This window comes from Urocitellus parryii, chromosome 1 (assembly GCF_045843805.1).
Source record: "Urocitellus parryii isolate mUroPar1 chromosome 1, mUroPar1.hap1, whole genome shotgun sequence".
Lineage (NCBI taxonomy): Eukaryota > Metazoa > Chordata > Mammalia > Rodentia > Sciuridae > Urocitellus > Urocitellus parryii.
In genome coordinates, this window is record NC_135531.1 from 191,687,797 (window position 1) to 191,700,174 (window position 12,378).

The 12,378-nt window shown below is 36.3% G+C and overlaps 1 protein-coding gene and 1 pseudogene across 1 annotated transcript in view; one reads left to right on the forward strand and one right to left on the reverse strand.

Annotated features, from left to right (window-relative positions):
- The window catches only part of Map3k19 (mitogen-activated protein kinase kinase kinase 19), a 48,420-nt gene extending 42,745 nt beyond the window's left edge, over positions 1–5,675 (reverse strand). The window contains exon 1 of the mRNA XM_026389178.2: positions 5,502–5,675. Coding sequence (XP_026244963.2) covers positions 5,502–5,675 — 174 coding nt within the window. The remainder of the gene's footprint in view (positions 1–5,501) is intronic.
- Positions 1,618–2,042, forward strand: LOC113183128 (protein mago nashi homolog 2 pseudogene; annotated as a pseudogene).
- Positions 5,676–12,378: the final 6,703 nt, after the last annotated feature.

The following is a 12,378-nucleotide window of genomic DNA, read 5'->3' on the forward strand; positions in this document are numbered from 1 at the left end:
AAATATTCAACAGATATGAATCAGGTGCCCAGTGTGTGTTGAGAACTATCCTTGGTGCTGAGCCTCTATCAGTGAGCAAGTAGCCAGCCTTCAATGAATTCACAGTTTAGTGATGAACAAAGGCAGATAAAAAGGAAACTGCAGAAATGAAATGCATTATGCTGTAATGTATAACTAATTAGAACAAATTTTTAAATTTCCAAAAGAGAGAGAGAGAGAGAGAGAGAGAGAGAGAGAGAGAGAGAGAAATTGCAGGTGCTAGGAAGTAACACTGGCCAAATTATATTGTTATATTGTGTGCATGTATGAATGTAACAACAAATTCCATCATTATATACAATTACAATGCACCCATAAAAATGTGGGGAAAAGGCAATTACAACACATAATTGTAATGATAGAGGCAAATAGAGGAGGCAGAACTGGGGTACACCTAGAAGAAACCAATTGAGCTATCTTAGGAAGCCCAGGAAGAATGTGGAAGGAAGTGATATTTAAATTGAGACCCCAGGAATTAGACTCATTTAACCAGACAAAGACCAGAAGAAAGATTGTTTCAAGCAAAGGAAACAATGTGAATAAAGGACTGTGAATAAGAGAAAAAGTAACATTCAAACTCTAGAAGGAATTACATACTGATGGAGCTCAGGCAAGAAGGAAGGAAGGAGATATGGATGAAGACAGTAAAAAAAAAAAAACCCTAAATCCTGAAAGGCTTTACCAACCCCAGTGAGGAGTGAAAGGTGTGTGTTCAGAGAAATGGGAGATAATGCAAGATTTTTATTAGAAAAAACATGGTAAGATCAGTGTTTTAGAAAATCACTTTGAATGCTCAACTAGTTTGATGTGGGGAAGAGCATAACTGGGAGATCCTGTGAGTATACCTTGACAGCAGCCTCATGGAAAGATAACACAACTGAGAAAGGGAGCCAGTCATGGAAATGGAGTGGTTGTGGATATAATCTAGGGGCATTTAGGAAGCTGAATTGACAGGACATAGACATTGATTAGACATGGGAATGAATAATGCACCATTAATCAAGTATTACTCCAGGTTTCTGTTTACTTTTATCTGTCTTCTCTACCTGCCAATGCAGGACAGACTGCCATGCTTCATTGCCTGAATGAATGGAATGGCCTTCTCACAGGTCTTTCCATTTCCAGATGTCTTTGAATGAAACCAACTAGAGTGGCTAGCATAAAAAATTCAGATAACAATAAGTGTTGGCAAAGATATGGAGAACTAGGAGCCTTCATACTGCTGTTTGTCTTACTAAAAATGTAAATTGTATAACCACTTTGAAAAACCATCTAGTAGTTTGTCCAATGATTTAATATAGAGTTACCATATAACCAAGGAATTCCAGTCATAGGTATGGTATTTAAGAGGACTGAAAATGTATGTCCACACAGAAACCTGTACACAGGCATTTATAGCAACATTATTCATAGTGATTTATAGTCATCAGAAGTTGAAAACAAAATTTCCATCAATGGTAGATAAATAAAATGTGGTTTATCCATACAATGGAATATCTTTTGGCTATAAAAAGTAGAGACTAATAGGTGCTGGGTGGCATGTTGGCCAAGCTTTCAACAGGCTTCTGGGACACAAGAATGGCTATGGCTAGTGATTTCTATCTATGCTACTATGTAGAGCACAAGGGCAAGTTTGGACATGAGTTTCTAGAGTTCGAGTTTCATCCAGATGGAAAACCTAGATATGCCAACAACAGCAATTACAAAAATGATGTCATGATCAGGAAAGAGGCATATGTACATAAGAGTGTAATGGAAGAACTGAAGAGAAGTATTAATGACAGTGATATCACAAAAGAAGATGATTCTCTGTGGTCTCCTCCTGACAGGGTGACATTAGAGATGAACACATTTCTTTTACCACATCAAAAATAGGCTCTCTTATTGAGGTAAATCAGTCAAAGGATCCTGATGGCCTTCAAGTATTTTACTATTTGGTACAGGTCTTGAAATGTGCAGTTTTCAGTCTCATTGGGTTACACTTCAAGATTAAACCACTTTAAATTGTGTTTTTGAAGTTGTTTGTATATTTAATTAAGGAATAGGTAAGGGAGGGTTTATTTACCATTTCACATTTTTAGGAATGTGAAACAAAAAGGCTTCTCTTTCTTTTTCTTTTCTTTTCTTGGGACCAAATGGGTTATACATCCCCACACAAATTAAATTCTGTAAGTAAAAGCCACTTTTTGTAGAAATTTTGTTCTAATAAAACATCAAAGCCTGAAAAAGTATTGATAAGTATTACAATGTGGATGAATCTTGAAAACATTATGCTATGTGAAAGAAGCCAAATGCAAAAGACTACATACAATTCCATTTATATTAAACCCCAGAAGAGGAAAAGCTAGAGACAAAAATTAGATTAATAGGCATGAGGTGGGGAGTTTGGGGAAAAGGATAGTTGGGGACAGCTAAAGGGCACAGAGGTTGCATTCCTCCTTTGAGGGTAATGGTGTTCCTTGTGAGGTAATGAAAATGTTCTAAAACATTTACTGTGGTAATTATTGCACATCCATATGAATATACTAGAATACATTGAATTATATATTTGAAATGGGCAAATTATGTGGTATATGAATCATATTTCAATAAAGATGTTTTTAAAATGCCTTTGTGCCAGATGTGGTGGTTCATGGGAGGCTGATTGCACATTTGAGGCCAGTCTCAGCAACTCAATGAGGCCCTAAGCAACTGAGTGAAATCCTGTCTCAAAATAAAAAGAGCCAGAGATGCAGTGGTTAAGGCCCCTGGGTTTAATCACAAGTACCAAATAAATAAAATAAAATACCCTTTTCATGCCTTCATGACCCTGCATGATCTGGCCCCTGCCTATCTTTCCAGTCTCATCTTGTGCCACTCTTCACTCTTCCTCTGCAAGTGCTAGACACCTTACTATACCTCAAATAGACACACTTTTTCCCAACCTAAAACCTTTTCCCTTATTATTGTCCCTTCCCCAACTGCTCTTTCCTTATTATTCCCTCTTTCCCAAATGCTCTTTAAATGTCCTTTATCATTATTTATATCTTACCACAAATGTAACCACATCAGTAAGGACTTTTCTGACCACCTTATCAAAAAAACGGGAGTCGTTCTATTGGTTAGTTCCAAGCACTAATCACAATTTATTTAAGTGGCTATTGTTTACTCATTTGTTGTGTTTCACTTTCAATAGAAACTAAGTTTATGGGCAAGAGATCTTATCAAAATAATATTTTATGAATGGGTTAAGATGCTAGATTTTTTGCTATATAATAAGATGATTAACACTAATATGGGTGTTCCTTAAAAGGATTGGGTACAGGAAGAAAGATGAAGACAGTTTTGGATATATTGTATTTGGAATGTTTGTGCCATTCAAGTGCAGAGATTCAGTTGGAAGCTGAATATAATATATACAGGAGTTCAGGTGAGGGATGTTGACTTGAGTTACAGCAGGTCCCATCTCCATATTATTGAGGGATGTTCACATTTAAGAAATGAAAAGAATGCACAAAGGAGATTGGGTAGAAGTTGTCACATAAGGAGGATAAAATACCAGAAGGAAGCCAGTGGAAGAAAACATTTCAAGAAAAATTGGTGTCCAATGCTACTAAGAGCTGAAAGTGAACCAAGGACATTGTAGATGACAGACCAGAATAATTTCAATAATATGGTAAAAGAAGATGCCAGAATGTCATAGTTCAAATAGGTGAGAAAGTGGAGCAATGAGGGTACATCAGTAGATCATTCTTTAGAGTGGCTGTTGGGAAAAAAATCCTCCATGATTTGTGTTTCTGCAGGTCTCATGAGCAAAGCTGAAGCACTGCCTACCTTTGTTCTAGACTATGTTATCAAATATGTGTGAAAAATCTTGGAAGATAGAAATAGGGTCTTCCTCTGGAGTAATAAAAAGACATGCTTACTGTCCATTGTAAAAGATTAAGGTTCCTTGAACTCTGGATTCTTCTATAAAGCAACCTGTTGTATGTACTCATATCACCTGGCCCACTTCAATTTGCTCTGGGAAAATTGGGGCTTGGAAAATTGAAGGAAATGCTGATTCCCAGCCTCTTACTAGTACTAAAAGTAGTGAACCGTGATTTTTCCCTGGCCTAGGAGTCTTTTTTTCTGCCATGTTCTATGAATCTCAGTCAGGTAACTTCCAAGTAAGGTAAAGACTCAGATTCTTCACACTTGACAGTTTATTACATGAAAGAAAGAAACAAAGGAAAGAAGGAAGAAAGAAAGAAAATTAAAAGGATTAGATAATAAGAGAGACAGGAATAACTGAGGAAGAATGAAGGCTTTGTGGGCTAATTAATAGGATTTTAAGAAAGTTCATGGGAAATGGTATTAAATGTATTGACCAAATTGTACGGCCAATTAAATAAGAAGTATTCTCCACTTTATTGATTTAATGAGGATAAACTGAGAGGTAGATGCAGGCTGAGTACCAGGAAATAAATTCAATGACAGCTGTTCAAACAGTATCCTGTTTTTGCTAACTCTTCTGTGGGTGCTGTCTTCCTCTCGAATCTGGCAGTTAGCCTCAGATCCATGTTGCTCATGCCATGGTAACAACTAATACCAAGATGCTTCCTATATGAACAAAACTTCTACCCCCTTTCAGGCAACAGTTACAGAGATATGCATCTTTATAGAAAGAAGTGGAAAAGATAAAAGGAGTAAAAGGAGAAAAAAAATCATGACTAATATGAACAGAAACCCCCCAAACTTCCAGCTTTGACTGGTTCACTGGGGAGGTGGGTGCTGGGGTGCATAGTGCTTATTAAAGAAAATCAAATTGGTACAATCTGTCTCATAGCACAGTACTTCCTGATAACAACCTTGGATCCATTCAGTGATTAGAGAAAGGTCTCAGAATTTTTCATAATAGATGTTTCCTGCTCTAGGTAAGGGTGGTTTGGACTTACAGGGGAGATTTCCCTGACACAGATAAATTTCCATGGGAAACCATCGATAAGGCATTGGTGAATGTTCAGGCCCTTCCTGGTCTGCATTAAGGTTTATAATACTCTAGCAGTTAACCCACCAGAGAGTGAGAAACTGACCCAAAGAAATCCAAATTCATGTGATTATCCCCACTGTCCTGGAAAACTCCCCTAACTGTTACATTTAAACTAGGTGAAAACTTAAAATATATCATGATAATGGAACAGAAAATGATCTGGAGTAGATTCCTTTTTAAAAAAAAAAAAAAAAGTCAGGACAAGCCTGTGTTAATCAAAGGCTTATTCCAGCCAGAATGTAATGTGACTGTGACCACTATGTTAAACAGTGCCTGAAGCTGAGAAAGATAGTGATAATGACCTTGCCTTCTGAACAGGGCTTTGGATGGACTCTAGATACTGGAAGTTCATTAGGTTGAGCAACAAGGAGGAGCCATAAGCCTGGAAACCAAATGTAAATATGCTTTGCTTATTGGTATGGAACCATTGTCTTTCTCCCTCCCCTTGTACCTCTGTTAAATTTTCTTCTGCTGCAGTAATGAGAGGAGTATTTCCAGTCTTTGGGTGCTGAAAGTCAAGGTTTCCCAGGATGGAATGGACTTTAGTAATATGATCACAGATGAGTTTCATATCACCTCTTGAAACAAATTCCAGGAAATCATGAATCAGTTTATTTTTATTCATTTTGTTTGTTCCATATAATGCCTTCAAGAGAAAAGAAATGACATAATTATATGAGAGCCAACAGTAGGTGGTTCAAATGTAATATATTCTGCTTTTACTGTCACCTGTTTCTTTCACATGTAAAGATATTATAACAGCTTTTAAAGCAATTTTTTGGGGGGAGGTACCAGGGATTGAATCCAGGGCACTTAACCACTGGCACACATCTCCTGCCCTTTTTTTGTATTTTATTTAGAGAAAGGGTCTCCACTCTGTTGCTTAGGGCCTCACTAAATTGCTGAGGCTGGCTTTAAACTTTTGATCCTTTTGCCTAGGCCTCCTGACCTGCTGGGATTACAGGCATGTGCCACTGTACCCGGCACAATTTTTTGTTTTTAAAGGGAGAAAACCCTACATTTCCACCAAGAATGGTTCTCCACACATTTTTAAGGAACAACAATCACTTTACCATTTCTTTGGAAGATCTACTGTGATACAGGAAAAGAAAGGATAGATAAATACCAGAATGGAAAGAGCACTGACTGAATCTGGGTTAAAATTCTTTCTCCAAAGAGCACCAAAGTGTGTGATCTTGGGCATATCGCTCACCTCTGAGCTTTAATTTCTCATCTCCAAAATGCAATGATAGATCCTTATTCAAAAAATTTCTGAGGATCTGAAATACCACATACAACCGGTTGGCACATTTTATGGGTGAGAATTTTTGTTGAATTTTATTTTCTTTAGTATTGTTTATTAACCTCCCTATAATTTTCTTTACAGAAGTTTCTATCTCTCCAATAATGCCATAAGCTCCTCTACAGCAGGGAAATTCCATGTTTTCTCTTTTGTAGCTTCCATAATTCTACACTGTATGTCATTGAGGAACTCGGAGGCCACCAGTCTGGATCTTCCAGGAAGGTCTTAGATTTAAATATCCTATCTCAGTTTTCCAAATCTTTAAAATAGTTCTTAAATTACAATTGCAATATTGAAAATCTACCCCATTTCCATGGAGCATATTGCTGTTAGAAACAACAAAAATCCTCAATCAGACTCTACATTTCTACTTCTGCATCTGACACCATAGTCAACTGTATGTGGTCACGTGTAATTCGTTGCAATAATCTGGCATTGGATTGAAAGCCAAAGAATAAGAGGCTCATCTCATAGTATAGCTTTGCATGTGTGTGTTTGCGGGGGGGGGGGAGAATCTAAGAAAAATAAACAAGAAAAAGTCTAAAATTGATCTTCAATGTTCTAAACACACAAATGCCTTCAGAATTCATAGGGCAACTACATAAAGCCCTCTTTCTCAAGAAAGAACATCACTTCATTCCAGAAATAGTATTATTCTGTGAATTCATCCATTCATTAGGAAGAGCTATATGCCCTTTGGAAGCTTTTATTGACCTGTTGCAAGGAACATAAATTAATTAAAGCAAAATACATGATTGTCAATGCAAGCAACAGCTCATGAATTTTACAGATGCCAGAGAATGGAGATGACAACATGGGCTGAAACAGCCCCTGAAAAGAAAGTATTGACAAAATTTGGAGAGTCAGAGTGAAGGAGAAAAGGCAGTTCTGACAGGGAGATGAGGCTGAGCAAAGGCCTATCTATACCCAGGGCCAAGGAGAGGAGAGTGGAATCAGATGACGTCTACACTGTTTTCCCAGACAGGTTGAGGAATGGAAAGTTTCTCATGGAGAGTTTGGAGCAGTGCTTTTTAGGACCACTGGAACTTTAAGAAGATTATTAGAACAGAGAATGGAAAGGCAGAAACAAAAATTTAAAAGCAATGGTTAACAATAGGATTGTGATTCACTGGCCATAGAAAAATGAAAAAATAAGTTCAAGAGTTTGAGGGTTGGAAACGGAGGAGGGCCTGATGCTGGAGGAGGAAAGTCTTTCTTTTATAGAATAATAGATGAGATCATCAACAGAGCCAGTAGGTAAACAGGGTGTATTGTCTCCTTGGTTTTCAAAGAAATTGTGGTCTTTCCTTATTCCAGTTTCCTAAATTTGCTTGAGAATAAAATCCCCTGTCTCCTTGTTATAAACAAACAAACAAACAAACAATTTCCAAGTTCCTTTAGTAGGTATGGGTTAAGGCTAGGGACTCTCCTTTAAAAAAAAGTTAATATACTTTTAAAAATAGACTTTATTCCTTAGGGCACTTTTAGATTAACAGCAAAATTGAGTAGCATAGCAGTTTATGTTCTGCTCCTCCTTCCTGTCTCTGGCCTATCGACAGCCTGCACCTAAGTGGTACGTTTGTTAACAATTGATGAAACTACATACCGGCAACCTCACCTGAAGTCCATAGTGTACATCAGTGTCTGCTCTTGGTGTTGTACATACTGTGAGTTTAGACTAATATATAATGATATGTATCCATACATCAACTATTGCAATTTTATACACAACAGTTTAATAGCCCTAAAATTCCTCTGTGTTCTGCCTATTTATCCCTCATTCCCTCCCAATGGACCCCTGGAAACCAGTCATCTTTTTATTTTCTCTAATGGCTCTATCTTTTTTCCCTTTAAATTAAGAATTAAGGTAGTTCCTAACAACTGCTAACTGACCTAATGATTAGAAATCAGCCTATGACTTTTCTTTCTTGCAGACCTTTTTATTTTCTATCATCATTACCTGTTATTACTTTTCATTTAACCGTCCTAGGATAGATATTAGTTTTCTCTCTCAACTTCTAACAAAGAATAATTTGAAGTAGAGAATAAATTCCTCAAGAATAGATCTTTTTTCCAAAGTGATGTTACATAATAATAACAATAACTTAACAATAGCAATAATATTCAATGCTTATTAACTTACCATGTGCCACATACTGTTCTAAATGTTTTACATGTATTTTATCAAGTTAGTGTCAAATTATATTATTCTTTCTATTTATATATGAGGAAAATAAAGTATAGGTCTTAGTAAAATGGGATCTTATACTGAACAGATAAAAGTGCTAGTTCCCCAAAAGATCTAATGGAATTAGTATTTAAAGGAGCATTTGCAGAATAGACCTGTTTTGTTGTTGTTGTTGTTGTTGTTTTTTCTTGAGAGAGAGATAACCTTTTTTACTTTTTCTTTTTTCTTTTTTTGTAGATGGACACAACACAATGCCTTTATTTATATGTGGTGCTGAGAATCGAACATGGGTCACGCCCGTGCTAGGGGAGCACTCGACCGCTGAGCCACAATCCCAGCACCCACCGGCCCCCCAGACCCGTTTTTGACATTTGGAGCTTCGATGTGCTAAATTCATCACACTCATAAGCAGCACTGGACTGGGTCCGGCTTTTCTTTATTTTGTTTGTCTTTTCCCCTTTCAGCTCTGATCCCCTCTGGCCCCCCTTTCTTCCAGGGTTCACAAGAACCCAATCTAGTGTACCTGAGAGGTATCTTCAGATATGTGAAGGTATATGGTGCTATTATATGTGTGTAGGGGAGCAGGTTTTAAATTTACACAAATGATATTGTACTATAGAATTCGTTACTTTTTTTTTTTAAATTTTAGACTTTGTTTGTAAGCTTATCCTTGCACTCATATGTGTCTCTGGGGTTTTTTGTTTGTTTGTTATGCATTCACTATATTTTATTATCTCCTCTTTTGGTGATGGACATCTAAGTTACCTCCAACATCCCCGAACTCAGCAAGCAATACTGTGATGAATACCTAGAGTGGGCCTTCTCGTGCACTGGCAAAAGTTTCTCTGCCATGAATGGGTCAAGGGTATTTAATTTCACTAAACACTGCCAATTTCTTCTCCAGAATGACTTCATCAATTTACACTCCCACCAGCAATGTCTATTTCCTTTAAGCTCTTCTAAGAGAAGCAGAACTTTGTTTGATTGCTGCCACTTAATCATCATTCTAGTCATTACTTGGAGCTTTGCTACAGGCAGAGAGAGCAGATGATATACTCAAAATCAGGCCACAGAAAAATTTCAAACCAGTACAAATATCTGTCCTAACAAATTGCTTTGCAACTTGAATTTATATACACAGTTGTTTTTGAAAATGCAAAAGTATTTACAATATCATTTCAGCTAAAAGTCCTTTCAGAAATAAAGGGTAATTAAAACATGTCTGTCAATAAAGCTAAAAATCATATTTGAATAACAACTAGATAAGAATAGGTATTTATCTCACTAGCTTATGCATAAAGTAGAAATAAAACCTCAACAATATCTTCCCCAAGTTTATTACCTAGGGAAAATGCTATGAAGTTTGTGGTTTAACTCAGGCAATCTTTGAGAATATTTCACAAGTAGTACCTACCATCTAAAAAAAAAAGTTTAGATTTATCAAAACCACAATCCCAAAGTTATCAAATCAATTCACTACAATACCAGGCAACATGGTCATAATTTGGTCATTCTTTCTCTCATAAGCTCAGTGGTGGTCAGAGAAAGACAGTAAGAATGAAACAAACCCACAGAAATATCCCTATACATGTTGCTCTTTCAATTATGATGCACAGACCTACATTGCTCAGTGAGCTCTATTTCCTCCTTTGACCTTCAATCTGTCTAAGAAAACTTTTCAATTTCCCATTTAGAACTTTCTTGAGCTGGATTTTTTTATATAATATTTCATTTCATAGGGCTTTCTGGTTTAGCTTCTATTGAAGCCCAGTCTTAGTTTTAACTCTATGCCTGGTTTATCTACTTGTAATGTCAAAAGGTTTTATTATATTGTATGTTTTGGTTGGAAGTTTATATAATAAAGATGATAATTCCATTTTATATTAATAAAGTGTGTTCAAGAAATATATGTATGTAATATTGAGTAGTTATAAAACTTATGCCACATAAAATTTACAAATATTTAGGTGATTAAATCATTGTCTCTGCATATAATTCAATGGAAGCAAGTGCTTTTTAAATATATTTTTCTTGTAATTATTAATTTAGCCTATGGTTTACAGGTGTTTGCATTTATTGGTAGGGATATCACAATACTTGAAAAGTCAAAAAAAGTTCACTAAAACTCTAAGGATATAATTATTTGATATTAGTTTTCCCCACCAATTTACCTGTTATTCTTCCTCTGGGACATCCTTTGGGGAGAAAAAAAGTTTCAACACATGGTATTATCTAAAATGGGATAAAAAAGTAGAGATCTGGCTTACCTATGGTTTGTTTTGCTGAAGGAGTTGGTACACAGTTGAAGAGTTGCCAAGCCTAACAGCAGCCAACATCATCCTAATTCACTGTGGTACTGATTTCCAGGCCAGCTGTCAACCCCTACTTCAACTAATAATCCATTTAAATGCAGCATAGATTTAGATTTTTTTCTCTGATTTTTTTCCGGTTTGCATAACCTGAATACTTTTTAGAAAAATAATTAAAACTTGTTCTGGATGCACAAACCCTTCAGTTAGCTGCAAGGAGACTGCTTAGTTTACAGACTGTCACCCAGGCAACCATCCACCGTGTGTTTAGCTTAGAGAATTGAAAGCAGGACAATCTCATCTAGGAAGGAAAACAAGAGTTGTACACTCTTTCAAGTTGCTGTGTGAGTGCTTAAAAAAAAAAAAAAAAAAAAAAAGGTTGGGCCCTGGTGTACCTCCATGGTTGACACAACTGCCATTATCACCTTACTTACAGAGATTATCTCTAGGAATGGTACAGTTTTGTAATCTCTGTCATGTGTCAATATGGTCTCTTTCCGAATCTGTGGCTATGTTATAGAGCAAGAATACAATAGGTTGCCTGTGAACTCGTTGTGTTCTGGAATCCATGCTTGAGAAGCCACCACTGGATGGAAATCCTTACATTAGAACAAGCTAGACAAGCTTGTGGTATTCTGAAGCAAAAACTTTAGTAAGTGGTCTGCATTTTTGTCTGTCTCATAAATGGCAATAAACCCACCTGCAAAAGACTATGGACTACAAAAACATACTCATAAGGAAGTAGACTCAGGGGACTCTAAAACATAAGGTCATCTGACCTTTGTGTGTTGCTAGGTTTTTTCCTGCCACTTAGTAAGAGGTGCAGTGGTTTTTGTTCTAATGATGTCAGTAACATTACATATTCTCAATTGGAGGTGGTGCAGATTTATATCTGGTAACTCTTAGGATGCCATTAAAAGCATGAAACCTTGGGCTGGAGCTGTAGCTCAGTGGCAGAGCGCTTGCCTAGCATGTGTGAGGCACTGGATTCAATCCTCAGCACTGTGTACAAATAAAATAAAGACATGATGTCCATACATAACTACAAAAAATAAAACTTTATTTCTGTTGTGTTTTCATTCTCTATGATTATTGAAACTAATCTTTGCATTTTAATTATTTGGCCAATTTCTCATTTTAATTTCAGATGTTCTTTCTCAATATCTATCTTGAGAGGGAGCTGATGAGATAAAATAACCCAAGCCTGCAAGATAGACAGACTTGGGTTTCATTAGCTCCATAGTTGTTTATTAATCTTCCTAATAGATTTATCAATCTGTCAAATAGTTGATAAAATAAACTTTATAAGTAGGGGTGCCAAGTTAAATGATTAATAGTTTTCATTTGGAACATATTTGTAAGAAAATAATAATAATAAAATATTAAATATAATAACAATTATTATAATTATTATTATTTATGGTACTGAGGCTTGAACTCAGAGTCTTGTACATGCTAGGCTAGTGCTCTACCATTGAGCTACATTTCCAGCCCTAAACAATTATTTGTGGTTCATTTGAAGTGTAAT